Source organism: Colias eurytheme, chromosome 22, assembly GCF_061535395.1.
Source record: "Colias eurytheme isolate Ceu_HAF_F1 chromosome 22, ilColEury1 Martin Lab GWU primary, whole genome shotgun sequence".
Lineage (NCBI taxonomy): Eukaryota > Metazoa > Arthropoda > Insecta > Lepidoptera > Pieridae > Colias > Colias eurytheme.
The window spans coordinates 2,310,714-2,324,051 of record NC_143001.1 but is presented as its reverse complement, the minus strand read 5'-3'; the positions used below and the strand labels follow the sequence as shown (position 1 = coordinate 2,324,051).

Here is a 13,338-nt window from a genome sequence, read left to right as displayed (position 1 = left end):
AGAGATCACATGAAAATAATAATACTGTAAAGTTATGGCACACAGAATTGTGATTCTTACCTTTTATCAAAATAACTAAAAATAATTTGAAAAATATTATAATTAAATCACAAAACAATCAAAGATCTGCAAGAGATTTTAATTTAACAATCTGATTAGTTAAATAAAAAAATAAGACAACAGAAGCATAGCTGTTTTTAGAAAAATAAAATGATAAAAAAATTGCTTGTCGATTGCAAAAGGGCACAAAAAAAATATTTAGATATTTAATACCAGCTGATGCTTAATTTATTATATTCTAATAACCTTAAGGCTGGCTACTCACGAACCTACCGCAGGGGCAATATTGGAACAAACTCGTTTGGTCAGCGGTCGGAGCAATTTCAGTTATTCTCTAAATTGCCCCTGCTTGCCTATAAACATCACAATTAAGGAGCCAATTAAGAGTGCAATTCCAATATTGTCCCTGCTGCGGGTAGGTGAGTAGCCGGTCTAATATGTGCTTTAGATTAATAATGAAAATACTCCTGCAGTCTTTCAAATGATTGATATACAAATCTCACTACAAAAAAAAAGATGAGCGATTGATATACTTACAAATGTAAATATGTTGTTATAATTATACTTACAAGTATAATTTGATATCTTATTAAATTCCAAATTTAACAATAAATATCAACATTTACAAATATAATTATAGCAACATTCAAAAAATAAACACTGGTTTTGAAAAACATGTGTTATAAGTGGTTTAAATAAACTTGATATTAAAATTGAGACCATACTCAAATATGGTCACAATTTAAGGTACATATTTTGTTTATAAATTAAATCTAAAAATAATCAAAAAAGTTCAGTACAAAAAAAAGATGAGCGTCGACCAAGCTACGAAAAATAATAACTTAAAACCCCTTCAAATTGAAAATAAGTCCTGATATACGCTCATCCTACTGATTAAAAAAAAACTATAGAAAAAAAAACATCTAGAAAAATCAACGAGATTATAAAATTAATAAAAAATCAACTTTTTAAGCTTCTTATATAGAAGCCATATGTAATAAAAATAATTTGAATTAGCATACATTTACGGACCAGAAAAATGTATTTGTTCAGTTTTACTGTTACAATAGTACTTATAATGAAAAATAAATTTAATAAATTTATCAAAAATGTATACTCAAGTGTAAGAAAATAAAGACTTTTTTTTCTAATTTTAACTGATTAAATTCGATATTTCTCTCTTTTCTCAGTAAAAAAATATAAACTATAGTCGCAAAAAATTATAGCAGCTTAACTTAAGTTTCAAATAAATATTATATTTAACAAAAGAATGTACTTCTTTCTCTTTCCATCAAATGGAAATGTTCATAACCAAAACGAGATAGATAGCTTATAAACGTTGTTACATCGATTAAGACTCGTAAAATAGTACATCTCTCTCTAGTAAAAGACAATTCAGTATGCCAGAAAGAGATGGAGAGATTAACTAAATTGAGCCACACTACACTTCCATAAGAGGAATTTAATTATAACTTTTATATTTTCTATTCTTAAAACTAAAAACAAAAACATAAATACACATTTCTATGTATATAAAACTAAAAATATGCATGCTAAACCTTTATATTATGCATTATTCAAAAGTAGCTTCATAAATTATTATATATAACAAAAACATAGGCGGAGAGCGAGCAAAGCGAATACGATACGGTATTCGCGAATTAATTATTAAATACATACACCCGTATTTTTTGTGCTATAATATATTTTAAACAATTATATTGAGATTGTGAGTATCTTAAGACTACGCAACTTTTATGTTACTAATTTATCTTTTCAAAATAGAGCTTACTTTTAACAACATTATAATATTATGTCGTTGAAAAAGCACTTTTATCAAAATAAAAATACCTAAAAAACATGGCACAAACCAAACGTAGGTTTTTTTCTAAAAAAAACATTATAATATCTGAAAATTAAAAAATATAACAAACTAAATAATAAGTATATCGTTTAATTCAGGTTAAACTTTACTTGGCAACTTTAAAAGTTCCCTATAATTAACAAATTACAAGTTAGAAGGCTAGTGTTGCCAGGTTTAATAAAAAAACTAAATACTAAAAATTTAGTAACCTAACGAACAAAATAATATGTATATCGTTCAATTCAGGTTGTCCTACAACAACCTTACTTGGCGACTCCATAACTAATTCCCTATTAACTAACTTCAAGTTAGCGCTATTGGGCAATAAATCTAGTGTTGCCAGGTTCAATTTGAGGCAATTTAAATGGTTTTTATATGGCAAGTTTGGGGGTAAAGGCTCTATATCGCCTTGCCATGTGTGTGGTTCTCCGGTCACTTTGTTGTAAATGGTAATTGAACCTGTACTTGTTATTATGTTCGGTGATAGTGACTGGAAAAGGTTTTTATTTTTTATTTAAATGCAAATTACAAAAAAACGGAAATAATTTGGAAAAAAAAACTTGGATGATATGGGATAGATATGATGATATGCTGATAAAATATCATATTATTACAATAGTAAATAGTTATTACTAAAAAAAAAAACGAAGTAATTTTTGTAACACAAAAGTTATTATTCGGTTTGTAATTCAACAATCACGTCGCATCGATTTCATATCTTTTCCACATACAGGAATCCCAGCGAAATATAAGTATTAATTTACAAAAAAATCACCATATAAAATTCATTTAAATCAAAAAATTGGTATATAAGTTAAAAAAAATGTGTGCGTGTACTAGTGTACACACGTAAGAAGTGAAACTTCTTTATGACCTTATTTTTCAAAAAATAATTTACTATATGCAACTTTACAGAAATACGTCGAATCACGCGTGATAGGGATAAGAAAAAGATGGCGCGTAACGGAAAAATGTCACGCGTAACGAAAAAATGTTACACTAAATTTTTTTCCAACCCCGATAAAGAAGTTTCACTTCAAAAAATCTACTACAGAATCACAAAAATTCATCAAAAAATTTCTATGAAAGAACAAAAAAATGAAAATACTTACCGACAAAGTGACCATAAAACAGTTCGGATCTTCATACTTAGCACTTAACACATAGAAAGACGAATTGTACTCTATCACTTTGCTATGCCACATCGAATCTGATACAAGACTTCCAAATGTGTAGGTTATGTTCCATTCTGATTTATTCTGTTTTAGGATTTGGTCTGCATGCTCCTGAAATATATTTTTTATCGTTTAATAAGATTTTTTGTGGACTTACTACTATTATAAAGCTGAAGAGTTTGTTTGTTTGAACGCGCTAATCTCAGGAACTACTAGTCCGATTTGAAAAATTCTTTCGGTGTCAGATAGTCCATTTATCGAGGAAGGCTATAGGCTACATATCATTACGCTAAGACCAACAGAAGCGGAGCAATGCGGGTGAAACCGCGAAGCACAGCTAGTAGTGTTATATTTTATCACTTTGTATTAGATATAGATACAAGAATTATTAACTTGAGTAGGTTTGTAATGACAAAAAACGAGGGTAGTCGTATAGAAGGTATAGAACCTTAGCTTAGCTTTATTGTGACCAGACATTACTTAGCAAGCAAAACATTTAATTCCTACATTATTATGAAAATATATGGACAAACAAATAAAATAAATAACTTTACTATTAAATATCAATGGGCTCAATTTGCTTCATTTTGTCAAAATATATTAACAAACAACAAAAAAATTTTTTTTTATTTCAGTTGGTTGCCTGGAAGAAATCGGTTAAGTGATAATGCCGCCTTCTGTGTTATATTTTCTTTTATAATAAGTTTTGTGTGTATTGTTTTTATTTTGGCAGCACAATACAATATACATAAATAAAAAATAATAAATAATAAATGTATATATTATAATATATAAATAAATAAAAAAGCAAACCTTTCTCAAATGGTACTCCATTAAAGCAGTGGGTCCAGCCCAGTTGCAGAGTGCGCACAATTTCTTAGTACTGTCCATTCCGATGCGCTCCAAATAATCCTACAAATAATAATATATTTATTTATTTCTGATTCCTTACAGCTATTCTTACAATAATTACATAATAATAAATCAAATACGCCAATCAAAATCAGGCCCCGGAATCACAGACACAATAGAAAATCTATTGTGTCGCGGTCGGATCTGGCCGTTCGGGGCTCAATGGGTTAAAAGGAATTCCACTAATAGAATTATAAAAAAATGTGACAAAGAAAATCGAGCAAGGTTACAATTAACTACAGTTTACAATTTAAAAAAAAAAAAGATGATATATGTATACTTTTTGGTTCTAAATTTATTTTTTATATGAAAATACTACATATTGCGAGCGTGTGTATCGAGCACGTGTGAAACTTCTTTGACAAGATTCTAGTCCATTGAAATGTTACATTTTTTAGGCCTAACCTTGCGTTTTTTAGAGGACGCAATTTTACTTTTTTGGTGTGTAGGGGGGGTCAGTGTGAAGCTATCACAAGTTTGTGGGGTCGCCACCCTTGTCCCACGGCCGCCATCTTGAAAAAATTTTGGTTGATATTATGGTTTTTACGATATATCTCTTAAACTATCTATAAAAAAATTGTAAATTAAATTCTCTACAACTTTAGTCAAGTAACTTTTTGTCGTAGAACTATAAATAAAAAAGTTATAAGCGAAAATGTTCAAAAATTAGAAAAATAGTACTCACTTCAGAGCTCTGTAGAACCTTAGTTATTTACTTAATGAAAAAATATTGTATATAATATATAAAAGTTGTTCTTCGGAAAACAATCTACAAAAATGGTCTGATATCATTTCTTCGTAAAATTATATAAAAAAAGTTTTATTGAAAAATATAAATAGCTCTAATTTCTGAACATTTTCACTTATAACTTTTTTATTTATAGTTCTACGACAAAAAGTTACTGGATCATAGTTGTAGAGAATTTAATTTGCAACAAATAATATATTAACAATTTTTTTATCGGATAAATATTTTAAGAGATTTATCGTAAAAACCAACCGCAATTTTCAAGATGGCGGCCGTGGGACAAGGGTGGCGACCCCACAAACTTGGTGATAGCTTCACACTGACCCCCCTACACATTAAAAAATAAAATTGCGTCCTCTAAAAAACGCGACCCCAAATGTAACTTTTCAATGGACTATTCAAAGATACCAAAATCGTTGCCTTGGACCATGACGTGGCGGTATTGCCATGACACGGGTTTGAAATTTTATTCTAAAAGTTTCAAATAAAAAAAAAACTTACGCCATCTTGGCTAATAATTTCTAACGCGTCTTCCACCATTTCCGGTATAGTGACGGAAGCGCCGATATCTTGGCTCGTGTCCACAGACGATACAGACGAATTGTATACTTCTGAAATTAGTGAGAATTATTATTATCTACACTAATATTATAAAGCTGAAGAGGTTGTTTGAACGCGCTAATCTCAGGAATTTCTGGTCTGATTTGAAAAATTCTTTCGGTGTTAGATAGCCCATTCATTGAGTAAGGCTATAGGCTATATTATATCATCAAGCTAAGACCAACCTATATATCATCACGCTAAGACCAAAAGGAGCGGAGCCACGCGGGTGAAACCGCGGAGCATAGCTACTTAGTAATTATGATAATTGAGCCAACCGAAACTAGCTTTTAAATAAAAAACAATCATCAAAATTGGTTCAACAATTAAAGGTTCTTAAGTAACGAAAACAAGGTACATAACAAAAAAAAAATACATTCTAAGTGAGAACTTCCTTCTTTTTATGAAGTCGGATAAAAATTAATAGCTTCAGTATACATGATATCACACCCACACAAATATCTAAAAATCAAAACAAAAAAAACTTGAGCGATGTCAAGGGACATCCGTGTTAAGTTAGAGAGACAGACAGAGAGCCACGCGCACGCCGCACAACTCTAGCAAAAAGTGTCGTGACAACTTTTCGTAAGATTTTTTTCCGTCTAGCCCATTGAGGTATTATTATAGATAGGACACCACGAACAAAATCTGTGCAACAAGCGCGGCGAAGCGGGTCGGCTAGTGAGTCATACACTTTGTAGATATTCTACCTCTTATTACTTAAATTAAAACCAATCAATGTAACAAAAAAAAATGGTTTGAGACGATTGACTCTAACTCGTGTTACAAATAGTTTAGTAGCGATGCCCTCTCTAGTACGTAGTACATGGTAACTCAATGGTCTAGCCCCCTTTCACAATGCGCGATAAGGAACTTCGTTACAAAAGAAAAAAAATTACCTTCAGAATACATAGAATCCTGTTGCATTTCCTGTTTAGAACAAGACGAGTAGTTCACAAAATGTTGGTTCATGTCGTTGCGACCGAAACTCTCTGAATTTGCTGTCAATTTAACAAAAAAAAAGTATTAGAACAACAATTTTTTGTTCGCTGTTTGTAGGTACAATACGATTCAAACTTAATGGCGGCTCGGAACATCGTACGATCCGATGCGCAGAAAACAATTTTAGATATTAGCGGGACGTTAAGGGACCTGTGCGCACTTGCACTCGCACCTGCACTTAACTTCCGAACTGCCATTAAGTTTGAATCGGACTATATACTAATATAAATCCGCTCAATTAAAAAAAATTGGTATAAAATTATTAGGAAGCCTATTTTACTGGGTTAGGCAGATTATTGTCGGTCGGTGTAGATTATGAGTTTACTTATGAAACAAATAAAAAATCTTGACGTCTTTCCAGTTGACATTATTAGTTTATGTTTAATTCCTTAATTTATTTAATATTAAAAAAAAATACAATAAATAAGTTTTTCACAACAGTGGCAGAAAAATTATGATAGTGATGATAATACCAATTAAGAAATAGCAATAACATTAAAACAAACTTAAAAATTAACAAAAAACAACTCACAAGGATAACTGTGCAATAGAGGCATAGATGTGGCAGAGGGTTGTACTTTCCTGTAAGCCATGCGACAGTAAGCAGACAAGCGGACAGACAGCTTTTATATAGTTATTATGTGTGATGTTACAAAGTAGGATACTCGACTAATAAATATTTAAAAAAATCCAATTTTTTCCAAACTCGTAAATCGTCATTTAAAATGAAAACCTAAAAGCATGCTCAAATAATTTTTAGTCAAGTACCCTCTTGAAAAAAAAAGAAAATGAAAAATTGTCTGCAAAAAATTATATGCACAGAAATGATATACAAGAAACATCAACTCATGGTTATAAAATGATAGATGAAATTAAAATAACAAAAATTGTGCTCACGACATGATAATGCATGAAAACAAACATAAGAACAGACATTTATCCTAAAATAATTTCAAATTATTAATTTAGTAACATTTTACACAAGACAAAAAGGCATTATTGTGTTAATTACATCATGAAATAGTTTATTTTAAAGAGAAGTGAAGCATTTATAAGCATTAAAAGAATATTAAGTGTAGGCATTAGTTTGACGCTAAAATGTCATTCAAATTAATTCGGCCATAGCAAACCATACACACATACAAATACTTACGTCAACATAACCGTATATGTACTGAACACGCTTTTAGTGTTAGCCGCAGTTGCCTTTTGTAACAAACCATTTGGTAGCGAATTAGTTTTGAATGAATAAAACTTTTCCAATATAGGATTAGGGTTTGGAATGTATGTTGAGTACATTGGAACTGAAAGAAAGAAAAAAATAAAGTATATTATTTTTAGGGCGGTACGTCAAATATAAAAAAAAAAACAAATATTTCAGGACAATTTTCACACACGGCACAATCTGATCCCATACTAAGCTTTCGCTTGTGTTATGGAAACCAGATGGCTGATAAACATACATATATTATACATGTTTTTAAATAAATACTTATATAGATTAGAGCGATTATAATAAAGAAATTCGATCAGTGAAACAGATGTATATAATGCATCTGCCCCTTACCCCACTAGGGGACATGGGACTTCACTTTTTTCACACTTATATAGATAATTAACACCCAGACACAGAGCAAGCATCTATGTTTATCACACAAATATTTGCCCCGGGTGGGAATCGAACCCACAACCTCTGGCTTGGAAGGCAGGGCCACTACCAACCAAGCCAACCGGTCAGTCAATATATTTTACTGATTAACCAAAATATACAAATAATTGCCATGATTTAGTTGTTAAGCATAACAATGTGTGGACATGAGTGGCACATTAATTTTTTTTTGATCACTGCTAAATGGTCCTCAAGTTCTAATTAATGTAAAAAAAATGTGTGCATGTACAAGTGTACACACATATTCACTTCTTTATGACCTTATTTTTCAAAAAATAATTTACTATATACAACTTTACAGAAATACGTGGAATCACGCGTGGTAAGGATAAGAAAAAGATGGCGCGTAGCCGAAAAATGTCACGCGTAATGAAAAAATGTTACACTACATTTTTTTCCTTCAAAAAATTCCAATTTTGTTCAAACTCACTGGTAGATATATTTTTTTTATGCTATAGGATAGCAAACGAGCAGACGTGTCGCCTGGTGTTGAGCGATACACGCTGCCACCATAGCTCAGTTTAGGAGAAATAACTCGAAACTCTTATTTTAGAAAATGACTAGAATTTTCATGCAATACTAAAAATAATAAGTCAAAACATTCACTTACTTCTCTCATAATCGCTAACTTGTACATACAATGGTTGCGTATAATCCCTGCCGTTAAACTTACTGAACGCATCACTGATCCTCGGCAATACATTTTCATGCTTGCACATTGTGTCTTCACATCTAACTTCACTATAGCAACTACTTATCGAATTATTCACTTCACTAAACGCAGAATCTGTTATCGAGAGATTTTGGACCAAATTATTATTAATCGGTGTATTTTCTCCCAGATTGTTTGGTATATCTTCAGTGTCTGTTTGTGTTTTTCGTTCGTAAGTACGTCTTTCGACGATAGCGTTTATTATAGATATTGTTCCGTCCTTTCGTCGCAGGCTCACTCCATTTGTCTGTATATCGTTTTGTATTGGATATATTCCGCTTAATGTTCTTTGACGCCTTGCTGCAGACTGTGATTGTGTACTCTGTAATATTTATAGGTAACTATTATTATCAATTTTATATTTAAATTATTTATTTACTCTTTATTGTATAACAGTCTTATAAAATAAAAGTAAAACAAAATGTATAAATGGCGGTCGTTTCTATCATTATCGCGACGGATCTTAAATATAGTAAATGTATCATCTAAAGAACATCATTTGAAACTACCTTCATAAATAAGGTTGCCTGGCAGAGATTGCTTTACAGCAATAAGGCCGCCTTTTGTGAAAAATTTAATTTGTATGTACCTAAGGTCCATTCATATTTTTTTGTACAGTAAAGCATTATAATTAAAGAATTAATAAATAAAAAAAATATTTCAGTACATTTTTCACACAGCATGATGTGATTCCATACTAAGCTTTTGCTTGTGTTATGGAAACCAAAGGGCTCATAAACAAACATATTTACAATTATTTTAAATAAATAATTAATAGATAATAAAAGAATACATAATAGTATTAAAATATTTAAGCACAACTTATTATAAATGTTCATGTACTTTGTTCCTAGATATCTCTATGTTATTGTTATTTTATATACTAAAAATGAAACCCGTTTCGCGTTGTCACGGCATCACGTGTGAACGGCTGAACCGATTTCGATAATTCTTTTTTATTACATTCCTTGAAGTACGAGGATGGTTCTTATGTAGAGAAAACATAAATATGTACCACGGGCGAAGCCGGGGCGAACCGCTAGTAGATAATAAAAGAATACATAATAGTTTTAAAATATTTAAATTTTAAGCACAACTTATTATAAATGTTCATGTACTATGTTCCTAGATATCTCTATGTTATTATTTTATAGCATACTAGATTTCCGCCCGCGGCTTCGCCCGCGTTTTCAAAGGAAAACCCGCATAGTTCCCGTTCCCGTGGGATTTCCGGGATAAAACCTATCCTATGTGTTAATCCAAGTTACCCTCTATATGTGTGCTCAATTTCATTGTAATCGGTTCAGTAGTTTTTACGTGAAAGAGTAACAAACATCCATACTTACAAACTTTCGCCTTTATAATAGTACTAGATTTCCGCCCGCGGCTTCGCCCGCGTTTTCAAAGCGGAAGAAAAAAAGAAGCGAAAACCCGCATATTTCCCGTTCCCGTGGGATTTCCGGGATAAAACCTATCCTATGTGTTAATCCAAGTTACCCTCTATATGTGTGCTAAATTTCATTGTAATCGGTTCAGTAGTTTTTACGTGAAAGAGTAACAAACATCCATACATCCATACTTACAAACTTTCACCTTTATTAAGATTATACTGCAATCTAAACTTACTTTATTGTGATACATATGATGTCTCACAGGTGTTAGCGTCCTCCAAGGTTGCAATTGAACAGTTAACTCAGACAATTGGAACGAATTCTGCCGACTCACTATTTTCATACATCCACCTGAGGTATGAGCTTTTATAACATCTGTAACGTTTCTTATATTTCGGCCTTTACATGAACGTAACATTCTATTGGGTTCGGCGTTAGGGCTTTCGTTTAGACGTTTTAATAAACTGCGGCGTTTGTGTAATCGCTGTAGCGTTAGTTGGTTGTGTTTAGGGGTTGCTGTTATAGGCGGAGAATATAATAGTCGCCTTGCTATTATGTTTTCTGTGTCCTGGAATTAGAAAAGATAATCATCACTACATAAAACAAAGTCGCTTTCTCTGTCCCTATGTATGCTTAAATCTTTAAAATTATGCAATCAATTTTGATGCGTTTTTTTTAATAGATAGTGATTCAAGAGGAAGTTTTGAGTATAATATTATAATTTATCAGGTTTTAGAAAACGCGGGCGAAGCCGCGGGCGGAAAGCTAGTTTAATCCATCAGGCCCCGGAATCACAGACACAATAGAAAATCTATTGTGTCGCGGTCGGATCTGGCCGTTCGGGGCTCAATGGGTTAATGATAAAATAACATTATAAACGCATTTGCATATTAAATTAGATTATATAGAAAAGTACTAAATAATTATTCCAGAGTAGTGTAAAACATGTAGCAAGCAATAACAAACCCTATTCAGATGTGATAAAGACACACAAACCATTCATCTATACTAATATTATAAAGCTGAACAGTTTGTTTGTTTGTTTGAACGCACTAATCTCGGGAACTACTGGTCCGATTTCAAAAATTCTTTCGGTGTTTGATAGCTCATTTATCGAGGAAGGCTATAGGCTATATATTATCACGCTACGATCAACAGAAGAGGAGCCACGGGGGTGAAACCACGCGGAGCAGCTAGTTTATAATATTTTTGTATTACATTTAACTTTCTGTTCATACAGAGGCATGCAAAATATATAAAACTCAAAGGTATAAAACTCATATAAAACTCAAAGGACTGATATAGTGATCTATCAACGCACAGCCCAAACCACTAAACGGTTTGGGCTGAAATTTGACATGCAGGCAGATGTTAGGATCTAGGCATCCCCTTAGAAAGGATTTTGATGAATTCTATCCCTCAGAGGACAAAATAGGGGAAAAAAGTTTGTATGAAACTCAATTTTAAACCGATGGGATTGAGACTTTGCATTCTTAAAGCTATTTTGATGTAAGCGGATGTTTAGAAAGGATTTTTATAAATTCTATGCCTAAGGAGATAGAATAGGGGATGAACATTTGTATGAAATAGATGTTACGACATAAGCATCCGCTAAGAAAGGATTTTGATCAATTCTACCCCAAGGGGATAAAATAAACTATACCTAATTTATAATAATACTTCATAACGCGAGCAAAGTCGCAGACAAAACCTAGTTCTTTCATAACATTATTAATTTACCTGCATAGTTTTCCTTTTACTCTGCCTATGAATCTGTGAAGATTTAGCTCTTTCTTGTTTAACTTTAGCTATGATTCTTTTAACTTCATCCTCTTTGCACCGCTTTCTGGCCACAATCAAATCTATGAGATATATTTTCTGAAAATATAATTTATTATTATTTTAAAAGATATATTATAAACTTATTCAATTCCATTTTTTCGAAGGGTGGCAATTTTGTTTGAGTACAATTCTGCCAATGTCACGTTGGGAAGATAATACACGCTGAGAAACTAAAAATTTGTTTTTTAAACAAGTTATTAAATCCTAAATCTAAAACATAACATGTTAATCAATTCAATATTTTAATTTATGGCAGTACTGCGTTGCCACAATTTTGCCAATGTCCTGTAGTGAATGGGTTTCAAAACATGTTATTTTTAACATCTTCAATCTATTATTTATGTATTTTGTAAACTACCCTACATAAATTTATGATTTTATTTATAAGCTTTAATAGCAATGAATTAACTAAAAATTGTAATCATTATCAGAGCACTACTTTTCTTTTTAAATTAATACCATTTTCTAAAATTAATGATGTGACAGTGATAGTATTTATGGTAAACTACAAACAAAAATTCATGGTTAGATAAATATAAAATGTAAATATTAAAATGTTTATGTAAGATCTTTGGTTTTGAATTTGATGTAAAATATTATCAATATACATTTTTATACACTTATTAAATACTTTACTGTGATAACTTGAATTTTAGATGGAAATCTTTCGAGGAAATTTTTCAAGGCTTATCTTAAATTCCTCCCAAGAAAATAAAAGGAATTGAATCCCCAATTAAGATATTAAACGAAAATTTATATCCTCTTACTATTTTTTCCATATTTAATTAAATAGAGGAACCTATAGGTACATAATTAAGTTCGATTAAATGAGGATACACTTACAAATCCAAATAATAATTAACCTCACCTTGAAATTAGATGGTAAAGCTAATGCTTTAGTCATTTTTTGAAGATAACGGTATGGTCTATTTTCCAGATCATTTCTTAATGATTTTTCATGATTTTCCATCGTTTATTTCTGTTTTTTGCCACACATTTGCCATGAACACGCACATAAAGTTGGTCTTGGTAGAATAAAGTTGAGGTTACCGTAATAGCGGCAGTACACATGGGGCCAACGTGTTGGGCCAACGTGTTGGGCAAAAATGAAGGCTACCAAGATTCCTGTTCACACATTGGCTTACTGATCATTCTGCATTGGCGCTTCAAAGATGGACGTAGTCCGTAGAAGTTCTTGCAGCCGCGGCAATTTATATAAACAGTTCGTTTAATTATTACGTACCTACATGTGCACCAATAACAATGAGTGTACTCTGCCGTCTGCGATGATATCATTTTCCAATCTCTATTTTCCTTTTTTTTTATTTCTGTATAAATAAAACATTATTAAAAAATATGTTTA

At 31.6% G+C, this 13,338-nt stretch overlaps 1 protein-coding gene across 1 annotated transcript; it reads right to left on the bottom strand.

Annotated features, from left to right (window-relative positions):
• Positions 1-612: 612 nt before the first annotated feature.
• On the bottom strand, positions 613-13,024 carry LOC149898568 (uncharacterized). The gene is made up of 11 exons (XM_090114969.1): positions 12,844-13,024; positions 11,874-12,011; positions 10,369-10,701; positions 8,641-9,064; positions 7,515-7,665; positions 6,894-6,943; positions 6,259-6,360; positions 5,261-5,370; positions 3,913-4,011; positions 3,037-3,210; positions 613-2,414 (listed from the first exon to the last, which is right to left on the bottom strand). The coding sequence occupies exons 1-11, from the start codon at positions 12,943-12,945 to the stop codon at positions 2,118-2,120; spliced, it is 1,980 nt and encodes a 659-aa protein (XP_089971095.1). The 5' UTR covers positions 12,946-13,024; the 3' UTR covers positions 613-2,117.
• Positions 13,025-13,338: the final 314 nt, after the last annotated feature.

Coding starts and splice junctions, on each gene's coding strand:
- LOC149898568 (XM_090114969.1), bottom strand. CDS start 12,945: ATGGAAAATCATGAAAAATCATTAAGAAATGATCTGGAAAATAGACCA. Junction 10,702..11,873: donor GTAAAAGGAAAACTATGCAG/GTAAATTAATAA, acceptor TTCTAATTCCAG/GACACAGAAAACATAATAGC. Junction 5,371..6,258: donor GGATTCTATGTATTCTGAAG/GTAATTTTTTTT, acceptor CACTAATTTCAG/AAGTATACAATTCGTCTGTA.